The following is an 11320-nucleotide window of genomic DNA, read 5'->3' as shown; positions in this document are numbered from 1 at the left end:
CACATGGTTTAAATTGTAAGAATAATTGAATTCTTTTTTATATTGATCTTAAATTTCATCAACATGACATTGTATTATTGGAAGGAAATAAAATAGAATTACTTATAAGAAACAATTCCTCCATACATGTACAATTTAGAATCCATCAATAATAAGATGATGATACTTGGATTCGTACAAATAAGAGAAACAGAGGAACCATTCTTAATTTATGAGAAAATATTAAATATACGGAGACTGATATAATTTTGCCATTTGTTTATATATATATATATATATATATATATTTCAAGTAAATTAGGTAATTATAATTATTTTTATAAATATGTAAAAATTACATTGGTCTTGATACATATACCTAATATATCTAATAATTTCTTATTCTTTACAAGTATTTCCCAAATAATTAATGTCATCCCTTTGTTATGGTGTGTTGCCCTAATTGAATAATTCTGTTTCTGGGCCATGTACGCGTGCTTACACGCGTGGGTAGTACGGTGTGTTTGTTGTTTCCCCGAGAAGCTAACCATAGTCCAATGAATATTTAAGCAGGAAGCAAAAAATATCGCCCCCCTCGTCCGCTGTAGAAACCCACTTGCCACTTGCCGGGAAGGTTGGAGACTCGCACCCACTCATTCTCTCCCATCAATCATACCATTACCATACACACACTACACTCTCTCTCTCTCTCTCTCTCTCTCTCTCTCTCTCTCTCTCTCTCTCTCTCTCACACACACAGACACAGACACAGACACACACTATATCTCCCCCCTTCTTATTAAATCCCCCCTCCTCCCCCTCTATACCATTAATCCCACCAAACATTTGCTCCAATTACATCAATCCATCTTTAACTCTCTCTGTCTCTCTCTCTCTCTCTCTCTCGTGATCCAGAGCTCTGCACTAGTTAGCTAGCTAGAATGTCTCTGCAGGATGCCTCCTTCGAACGTGTTTGCTATGTGCACTGCAACTCCTGCAACACCATTTTAGCGGTAATACACATACATGTTCATATATAGTACTCTTCATCAGCTCAATCTTACTTGCTTTCCCTTTTCTGTAAGTGCGTGCGAGGGTTTAATTAATTGCGTACTAGCCTCCACTGTTTTGCTGAACTAATTAATATATTTAATTGGATGTTAAAACTTTATATATATATATATATATATATATATATATATCCGTGAATTTTCTACCTAGTTGGAAATCATATTTGCCTAGCTTATATAGAAGAAAAAGTAGGTAGCTACCCTCTGTATCCTCTTTTCTCTCTTAATTAATATGTAATATCTGTTAATCATTCAAAAGAGAAAAAAGTAGGTAGCAGCTAGCTGGCTAGGGTTTTTGCTATTCGGAAAGTGGATCAGCCACCCATATTTTTAATTTACTCATTCTATATTTTTCCCCACTGAAAAAACTCAAGCAGTTTTCTTTTATGATCCTATGTTAATTTTCAAATCTTCAGATGGTATTTAGCTGGGATAATGAAGAGATCCGAAAAAAAAAAGGTGTTCTGGACAAATAAGCTAGGGGTTCATGCATTGCTTATTAGTGGATCACTAGGGGCCTAATAAGCTAAGGGTTAGATCTAAATGATACACAGAGGTTGATACACAACACCAAAACCGATTGTGTAGTAGCTTAGATAGCTGTTGCCAAAACCTAACTAAGCTCAAAACCTAGCTAAGCTGTCCTCAAAATATAAAATATATATGCTGTAGATGTATGTAGTGCATCATTAATCACCAGCGCAGCTTAATGTTGTTTGCTATGGTACTAGTTAATTTACTGGGTTTACATTGATGCAGCACTATGCTATAGTGATTAATGTGATCCATATTAGCAGATCATGCTATAATCTTTGATAGATCAGCTAATTTATTTATTTATTTATTAATTAACCATGCAGCTGGCATGGGGGTGTTGATTTAGTTGGTCAGTGCTTATAATCAATCTTGACCAAGAAACAGCAACTGAAATTAATTAATGGGTGACTACTAATTAATACAACTTCCATTTGTCTTCAAATAAGCCTCTTCAAGCAAGCAAGCCTCGCTGCTGCAACATACATACATGATACATTATACAATATAAATGTATATGCATATGTATAGATATATATATATATATATATATTCAATATAATGTTATATATATATATATATATATATATATGTTCAGGGGGCTAGCTGATCTGCATGTGGTTAATTATGGCTTTGGTGCTTTCTGATCTAGTCAAGTCGTTTTCCTCTCTCTCTCTCTCTCTCCCCACTTTCATGATTTTGATGCAAGCCTTTGTTTGGTGTCAGGACAGCGCACTGATGAACGTATACATAGAAGAAAAAAGAACATTAATGATGGAAAAGTGTTTAAGTTAATACAGATATATAGTAAATGGTAATATATGTTAATGTTGCATGCATATTTGATAATTAACCCCTCGGCTATCATATATTAATGGGGCAGTTAGAGGGCGAGAGCGTGGTGTGTGTCTATGCTGTCTTCTTATTTTAAGAAAACATCATATATGCATGCATAAGAAATTATATATTTAACAATATTCTTCTTCTTCTTCTTCTTCAACTCTCTCTCCATGCACTATTCCGTCTTCGTCTATTTTATGCGTTTATTTTTCCAAAACTAATAATACGGTGGAAGTGCATGCACTACTGCATTTGCTTTATGCAGATAATTACTATGTTTGAGGTTGTGGGATTTTACTTATCTTGATTTGTTTTTATGAGATTTTTCATGAAAAAAGAAAGATTGGTATTTATGAGGGGTCCAGTTGACTTTTTACTGACTTTATTGGTTAATTTCATGGAAGTTCTGACATATAGCATGAACTCTATTTGATTGTCATTCTTAGAACCACTCTTTTCTGCAATTTTTAATTTTAATTTTTTTTTATAACCCGGGGACAACACACACACATAAAACTTTAATGGGTAGGGACAAAACCAAAATTTAAAATTTTAATTAATTTGCATTGGAAGATATATATATATACATGTATACATGAAGTAGATCTTGGACTTACAAGTGTGCATGACACGATTATAGTGTGAAAGAAAAAAACCAAAGTTGTAAAAGGGATGATTGGATGGAGGAAAGACAAAGGTACAAGAGAACATTTTTAATTTGTTTTGAGCAAAGGAAGCAACCTCTTATCACAAGGTACTCCAATTAAAGATACAGGCGAGCCGTCAACAAGGTAGCCCAACCATAAGGACGAGCTATCAACTCATATATCCTTAGTTAAATCTTTCATAGGAAGAGCGAACTTGTACTTAAAGTGAACACTAATAGTGGTGCAAAGTTACTACATGTTTTAAGTTATCTTAACAATCATATCATATATGTAACATATAGCTAGTCCCTTTTCATGATACACAAGTTCATTTAACTTCTATCGAAAAACTTTTAGGTGAACTTGTAGGGCATTTTGGTACTATATATATATATATATTTAAAAAGGGTAAATTTATTAAAGGAGCGACAAGCAAGAAGTTTCAATCCTCCCGAACGAAATAGAGAAACAAAAGAAAGGGAAAGGATGAACTTAATCACCCTTCCAAATCATAGAAAATACCAAAAAACTCTTCCCAATTTAGATGAGACAGCAAAGAGTTTGATCTAGACCAAAGGTACAGATTTGATAAATATTTATCATACACCTTAGTGGCGGTGGAGTAGTTTTCCTTACAGATTCTTCTGTTCCTCTCTTTCCAAACTTTCCAAATGGAGCTCAATTACTCAATCAAAAAAACAAGGCGGACTGGGAATCAAGCAATTAAAGAATATGAACAAAGCTCTTATGGGAAAATGGATATGGAGGTTCAGTAAGGAAGACGAAACTTTATGGAAAGTGGTGATCAATGTCAAACATAGGTACGACGTCGCAAATTGGTACCCAAAATCTAATTTCAGAAGTACAAGTTGGGGTCTTTGTAAAAATTTTTGCAAACTCAAACCTACCAGTTGGGAACACATGAAGATCTTTGTGGGAAATGGGAGCAAAACAAAATTTTGCTTCCATTAGAACTTATCATGATCTATATGGTAGGAAGTTCACAGGAATGTGTAGGCGTTGGTTTTAGGAGTAGCTATTTAGGTTGATGTTTCCATCCTTATGTTTTGTGTGTATTAAATATCTAGTTTTGCAAAGTGTTTGACGTGGATTTTTCTAGCTTAGTCTTGGATGTTTGTTTGTATGTTTAATGTTTTATGTGGCTAGTGGTTATCTAACTTCTAAAAATATAGTTAGTAAGGCCTTGACTAATTGGGCCAATCAAACACATCATATAGTACTTCAATTAGGTCATACATTCATCCTATGCTCAAAACATTGTAGAATATACAACTAAGTTAAGTTTATACCATATTCCAATCATATTGAATAATATTGATCTAACATCCTAATATTAAAGTCAAGAGTTCTTTATCAAAAATATTTCAATAGTTCAATCTAAAACCTTGATTGAATTATTAAATTAGGGTTTAAGAGTAGGTTTTATTTAGAAAAAAAATTACAAGGACATTTATATTAATACAAAAATTTCTAATTAAGTAGATTGACACTTTACTCTGCGTGTGTACACGTGTGTGTGTGTGTGTGTGTGTGTGTGAGAGAGAGAGAGAGAGAGAGAGAGAGAGAGAAATGATAAATGCTTGTAATCTACTTCTAAGTGCATCTTAATTTTAACTTGAATTGACATAATTTTTTGTTTATACTTTTTAATTTACTTAAATTAATTTGCAGGTGAGTGTTCCTTGTACCAATTATAACACCATTGTAACAGTTAGATGTGGACATTGTGCTAATTTGCTCTCGTTGAGTGTGGGAGCTTTGCTACAAACTGCTCAACTCCAAGATCTTCAGGTTTGAGAATTAATTAGGAAATGCAAATTGAAGGCAAAAATATGTACTATATAATAAATTATTTTTAGGAATAATAACTTCATTCAAAACCAAAAAGAAAAGTTACATGAGAAGTGTACAAAGAAAAGAATAGAAAATGAAAAGTAGGAAAAGATAGAAAGCCAACAAAAATCAACTGCAATTAATTTAAGTTTAACCAAACCCCACTACAAAAGATTGAGAAAATTGCCAAAGGATATAGAAAATCCTTCCTTCAACCATAAAATAAAAATTAATTGATCGCATCAAGACGAAACCCTTTCCTGTGCAAGTAGAGCTTTTATTTCTCTCTTCCTAGCAATTTAGTTTACTTAATCAAAACAAAGTAAAAGGGTCCATTTAGCAAGGAATCCGTTTTCCTTTCTTGTACTTTGACTAGCTTATAATTTCACTAATAGAAAGCATATAGTATATTTTTGCTTCATAAGAAGTCTTCTTGAACAACGTAACAAAGATTATTTCCTTCTCTTAAGTTTCATATGGTTCTCTTTAAGTCTCCTTTTACTAAGATTTTATGCTAAGAATAGGGAAGGATCTCCTTAAAAGACCCTTACCACATTGTCATACTCCAAATTGAATGGAAGAACGCTATTTCTAGTTGCAAAGCTTGCCATATTTTATAATTTCTATTGGAACATTTTTAACCCTTCTCCAATACCCCTGCCATGCTTGCCTCCTGCTTCTCAAGGTTGCTATTTGTTGTAACCATTCACATCGTTCATAGAAATAACCATCATTCATAAACTATTAATTTCCAAGTCATATATCCAAATCCATTTATTTGAAAAAGACTTTTATTCATCAAAAGAAGATTTAATCCCAACCCACAGCCTTTTTATCATTTTTTTTTTTTACTTGGATGCTCCTCTCCAAAATGTTATAGGTCTGAAACTTGAATGGCAATATTCTTCTTGGGGATTAAAGCCAAAAATATAGAGCATCCAATATTTATGCAAAGTTCTCTTGTTCGTCCTAAAAATTCAAAAAAATTTTACTGACATATCTCAACAATGTCAAAATAATTCTATTGAGAATCCATTTGGACCTTAAGTATTGTGTTACTCATCTCATTTATAGCCTAAAAAAAAAAAAACTTCTCCTCTACAAAGGGCTTTACATGAGAATAAAACAAGTCACATCTAATTGAGTCAACTTTATTTATTTATTTATTTATGACTTCAATGAGTACAGCAACATGATTATGCATATCAAAATTCTTCTCCATGTAATTGTCCCTTCCTTCATTTATTTTGCTAACCATGACATTATCTCTTTTTTTTTTTTCACTAAGTAATTCTTCCAATGGCATGTTGGATAATATATACATAAATGGTTTTTAATTGAAACATCTACAACCACATAATCTCATTTTTCTTACTTACTTTTACCAAGTATTAGTTTCCACAACTAATTAGTCACTCACTTAGGTTGTTTTCAAAATAGGTTGTTTTAAAAAATTTTCTTTTTAGAGGGACAACTTCTGTAGCTTTATTAGTTAGCAAAAGACAAGGCTCCCTTAACTTCTAATGTAATGAACATGGGAAGGAGGAACAACCTTCTATGATGTCGAATGATGCGTTGCACTTGAACCACCCGGGTGTAGCAAAAAGTGGGCGAGGGTGGGCTAAGTCGTCGCCTCGAAGCGACGCGCCGTGTCGGTACCCAGGTACGGTGTCAAATATGCGAGAGTTCCTGCATCATTCTGGACGCGGGCAGGTAAAGACGTTATTTCAGGAAATTAGGATTAGATTAACAATTTAGAATATAGGGACACTTATGGGTAAAAGCATGGAAATTATGGATACAATGATCAAAAGAAGAATTAATATAATTTGTCTTTAAGAAACTAAGTGGGTGGGGGAGAAAGTTAGAGCAATTGATAAATCAGGATTTAAAGTTTGCTACACTGGAAAAGAAAAACATAAGAATGGAGTAGGCATTATTATAGACAAAAACTTAAAAGATGGCGTTGTGGATGTAACTAGAGTAGGGGATAGAATTATAAAAATCAAGATAGTATTAGGACAAGGGATAATAAATATCATTAGTGCTTATGCTCCTCAAGTCAGCTTAGCATAAAATCTTAAGAGACAATTTTGGGAAGATATGGATAGTATTATACAATGCATAACAGGGATTGAGAAAATATTTATAGGAGGGGATCTGAATGAACATGTTGGAAGAGATAATAAAAATTATGAGAGAATACATAGAAGGTATGGATATGGAGACAAAAATGAGTTCGGAGAGATGATCTTAGACTTTGCTATGTCATATGATTTTAGTATAATGAATACTTACTTTAAGAAGAGAGAATAAAACTTAATAACCTTTAAAAGTAGACAAAATAAAAGTCAAATAAATTTATTTTTTAATTAGGAGGGTAGATCGTTTATCATGCAAGAATTGTAAAGTTATTCCAGGTGAAAGTCTAACCATACAACATAGACTTAGTGATAGATATATGTATTAAAAAATGGACGAAAAAAGATAAAATAAGTCAATGTAAGAGAACTAGATGGTGGAACCTAAAAGGAGAAAATATAATAAAATTTAAAGATAAAATGATCAAAGATAAGGATTGGACCATAGGGGATGTTATAGGTATAAATACTTTTTAGAATAGATTTGTTAGCTCTATTAAAAAGATAGTAAAGGAGATTTTAGGTGAATCAAGGGGAAGATTCTCAATAGTAAAGAGAGTTGGTGGTGGGATAAAGATGTAAAAAAAATCATAAAGACAAAAAGAATTTGGTATAAAATATGGAAAAAACATAGAAATAGAGATAACTTTGAAAAATATAAGGAGGCAAGAAAAGATGCAAAAAAGGTCATTAGTGAAACTAAATATAGAGCATTTAATAGTTTGTATGATAGATTAGGCACAAAAGAAGGAGAAAGATTGAGATATATTTAAACTTGCTAAAGCTAGAGAAAGGAAGAAAAAGAACTCAGGAAATGTAAAATGTATAAAAAGTGAGGATGATATTGTCTTGGTTAAGGACGAAGACATTAAAGAAAGATGACGAAGTTATTTTATAGTGAGTTGTTTAATAAAAACCAAATAGAAGGCTTAAACTTGGAATTGTCAAATTAGGAAAAGGCTAAAAATATGAGATTTATTCACAAAATTAGAGTTAACAAAGTTAAATTTGCACTAAAAAAGATGAAAAATGGAAAAGTTATGGGATCAGATAATATCTCAATTGAAGCTTGGAAATGCTTAGGTGATAACGGAATTATATGGTTAACTAATTTATTTAATATAATTATAAAAATTAAGAAAATGTCAGATGAATAGAGGAAAAATACTTTAATACCTATATACAAAAATAAAGAAGATATTCAAAATTGCAATAACTATCATGGAATTAAACTTATAAGTCATACGATAAAACTATGGAAAAGGGTAGTTGAACAAAGATTAAGGTTAGAAACGAAAGTTTCAAAAAATCAACTTAGTTTTATGTCTGGGAGATCTATCACAGAAGTTATTTATCTTTTAAGAAGATTAATGAAAAAATTTAGGAAAAAGAAGAAGGACTTGCAAATGATATTTATTGACCTTAAGAAAGCATATGATAGAATACCTAGGAAAGTTTTATGGTGGGTTTTAGAAAGAAAAAAAAAAGTGTATGTAGTAGGTATACCGATGTCATTAAGGATATGTACGATGGAGTAATAACTAGTGTAAGGACTATAGATGGAGAAACTAGAGAATTTTCAATCATCATAGGTGTACATCAAGGATCTGCTTTGAGCCCTTATCTTTTCGCTTTAGTGATGGACCAATTGACTAAAAGTATTCAAAAGGAGGTTCCATGGTGTATGTTGTTTGCAAATGATATTGTATTAATTGACGAAATTAGGGACTTAGTAGAGGCTGAGTTAGAATTATAGAGAGAAGCTTTGGAATCTAGAAGCTTTAGGATAAGTAGAAATAAGACAAAATATATGAAATGTAATTTTAATAATAATAGGAGGACTATTGGAGACAAAGTTAAACTTGATGATGAAGAAATAAATAGCACTTGTAGATTTCAATACCTTGGATCTATTATGCAAGCTGAAAGATAAATTGAAGATGATGTAATGCATAGAGTTAAAGCGAGTTGGGTAAAATGAAGAAGTACTTCAAGTGTACTCTGTGATCGTAGAATACCTTTAAAATTGAAAGGGAAGTTTTATAGGACAACTATAAGACTAGCTATGCTATATGGACCACAATGTTGGGCGACGAAGAAACATAATATCCAAAAAGTAAAAGTTGCCTAGATGAAAATGTTTAGATTAATGAGTGGTATAACATTGAAGATAAATTAAGGAATAAGCATATTCGTGATAAGTTAGGTGTAACTCCTATAGAAGATAAGATAAGGGAGGGGCAACTCAGATGGCCGTATGGACACTTGCAACGTAGGCCACATAGTGCACCTATGAGGAAGAGTGACTTAATTACTATGGGGGGCAGTAGAAGGAGTAAGGGTAGACCTAAAATAACTTGGGAGGAGATACTGAGTAAGGATTTAATATCCTTGAATTTATCAAAAGAAATGGTCAATGATCGCATAAATTGGCAGAAAAGGATTCATATAACCGACCCTACCTAGTGGGACTAAGGTTTGGTTTTGTTTGTTATTATCGTTATTAAAAAAATAGGAAATATATGCATTATATATTTATATTTGATTGATATAAGAAAATTTTCAGAAACAGAACCAACACGTCCAAGATTCCGTTAAGGATTTTGGGTCTTCTTCCAATAGTAACAAGGTTTCTGCATCAGATCCTCCAGAAAATGAACTTGCAATCCGTCGTAAGTCTCTCTCTCTCTCTCTCTCTCTCCAAATATATATATATATATATATATATATATATTATATTTATCTCCTTTGAACCCAAAACCTAGTTCTAACTAAGGTACGCTTTTATTATGCTGTTGTCCCATAATGTCATGCACCAGCTAGCATGTTCAATTCCCTAACTATTGGTTGGGCTAGTTTCAACTGTATCATCACCTGCAATTGATCCTAATCATGTGCAATGAACTTAGTTAATTGTGTTGTTACTACTATTGTACGTTTACTTTTAGCTCTTTCAAGAAAGAAAAAGAAAGCTAACACATTATTCTTTTGGTCCAATGAATTCAATAGACTCTCAGAAGAGACAACGTGTTCCCTCAGCATACAATAGGTTCATTAAGTGAGTTTTCCTTATTAATTTATTGCCTTCCATTAATAAATAATACATAGGACCCTAAGACTTGCAATATAAAAGTTTAATGTTATAATTAATTAGTACTAGTGTTAATTGTTCATTCGTTACCGGAGCTTAGCTATGATCTATTTTTATATATTGCAATTTTCCACAGGGAGGAGATCCAGAGGATAAAAGCATTGAATCCTGATATTAGCCACAGAGAAGCTTTCAGCGCTGCAGCGAAAAATGTGAGCCATCACAAGAATGGATTTTTTTTTATTATCATTTGAAGATTAATTTCTGATTCTGCAAACCAAACATGACATAACCCTTTAACAATGAGTGCTTAAATTATGATGGAATGCAGTGGGCACATTTCCCTCACATCCACTTTGGGCTAAGTCCCGGCGGCAGCAACAAAGGAAATATTGGGGATGCGTTCTGTGAGGAGGCTACAAGAAACACCACTCAAGGATTCTACTAGCCCAACCTATCTATGCCCATATATATATATATATATCTATATATTTACAAGTAGAATGCATGCAAGTGTGTATTTTTATTTAAAACTACAGACCTAAAACTGGATCCTCATGAGAGGGATTTCTCTCTCTGTCTATCCATGTATGAATTTATGTTTGTGTGTGTGTGTACGCGCGGGCGCACCCGTGAGGGAAATAGACAATGATGCACTTTGGCCCTAAAGTGATTACATGTCTTTCTGTTCGTTTTTTTTTTTTTTTTTTGTTATTGGTTCATTAGAAGTATAATTTTTTTTTAACTGATAAAGGCAGATTTATCAAAGGTGAGCGAAACTACTCTCAAGCAAGGAGCTTGAAAGCAGAGTCCGGATACACAGATGTCATAAGCAGCTTCAAAAAGAAGGCTTAAAGGCTAATACTCGAACAATAAGAAATGATTTGATTCCATTCCCAGGATTCCAAGCTTGAGCAGGAACGACTCCAAAAAAGAAAAGAGGTTGCCCAGAGCTTTTCTTTTTTTACGCTAGCTTAAATGGGAGCTAAAGCTATCACCACAGACCCTAGCATTCCTTTGCTTCCATATCTCCCAACAGAAGGATAGCCAATCTAGGTTTCCTGTCATCACCTTTTAATCTCGAATTGGACCAGCTTTTTAACAAGCCTTGTAATGTCTCAGGCATGGCCCAGTGGACACGGAGAAAGAAGGAGTTCCAAATAA

General features: G+C 32.9%; 1 protein-coding gene across 1 annotated transcript; it reads left to right on the top strand.

Annotated features, from left to right (window-relative positions):
* Window positions 1-455: 455 nt before the first annotated feature.
* On the top strand, window positions 456-10825 carry LOC131161478 (axial regulator YABBY 5-like). The gene is made up of 7 exons (XM_058117265.1): window positions 456-613; window positions 895-992; window positions 4763-4882; window positions 9632-9737; window positions 10075-10123; window positions 10293-10368; window positions 10488-10825. Exons 2-7 carry the CDS (start codon window positions 921-923, stop codon window positions 10602-10604), a joined length of 540 nt encoding a protein of 179 aa, XP_057973248.1. The 5' UTR covers window positions 456-613; window positions 895-920; the 3' UTR covers window positions 10605-10825.
* The last annotated feature ends 495 nt before the right edge of the window (window positions 10826-11320 follow it).

Source organism: Malania oleifera, chromosome 1 (genome assembly GCF_029873635.1).
Source record: "Malania oleifera isolate guangnan ecotype guangnan chromosome 1, ASM2987363v1, whole genome shotgun sequence".
NCBI lineage: Eukaryota > Viridiplantae > Streptophyta > Magnoliopsida > Santalales > Ximeniaceae > Malania > Malania oleifera.
The sequence above is the reverse complement of the archived record's forward strand: the minus strand, read 5'-3'. Positions and strand labels throughout refer to the sequence as shown.

Bases quoted from the DNA above. Each gene is read 5' to 3' on its own strand.
- LOC131161478 (XM_058117265.1), top strand. From the start codon at position 921: ATGTCTCTGCAGGATGCCTCCTTCGAACGTGTTTGCTATGTGCACTGC. The intron at 993-4,762 runs GTAATACACATA...ATTAATTTGCAG, and splicing joins CCTGCAACACCATTTTAGCG to GTGAGTGTTCCTTGTACCAA. The intron at 10,124-10,292 runs GTGAGTTTTCCT...AATTTTCCACAG, and splicing joins GCATACAATAGGTTCATTAA to GGAGGAGATCCAGAGGATAA.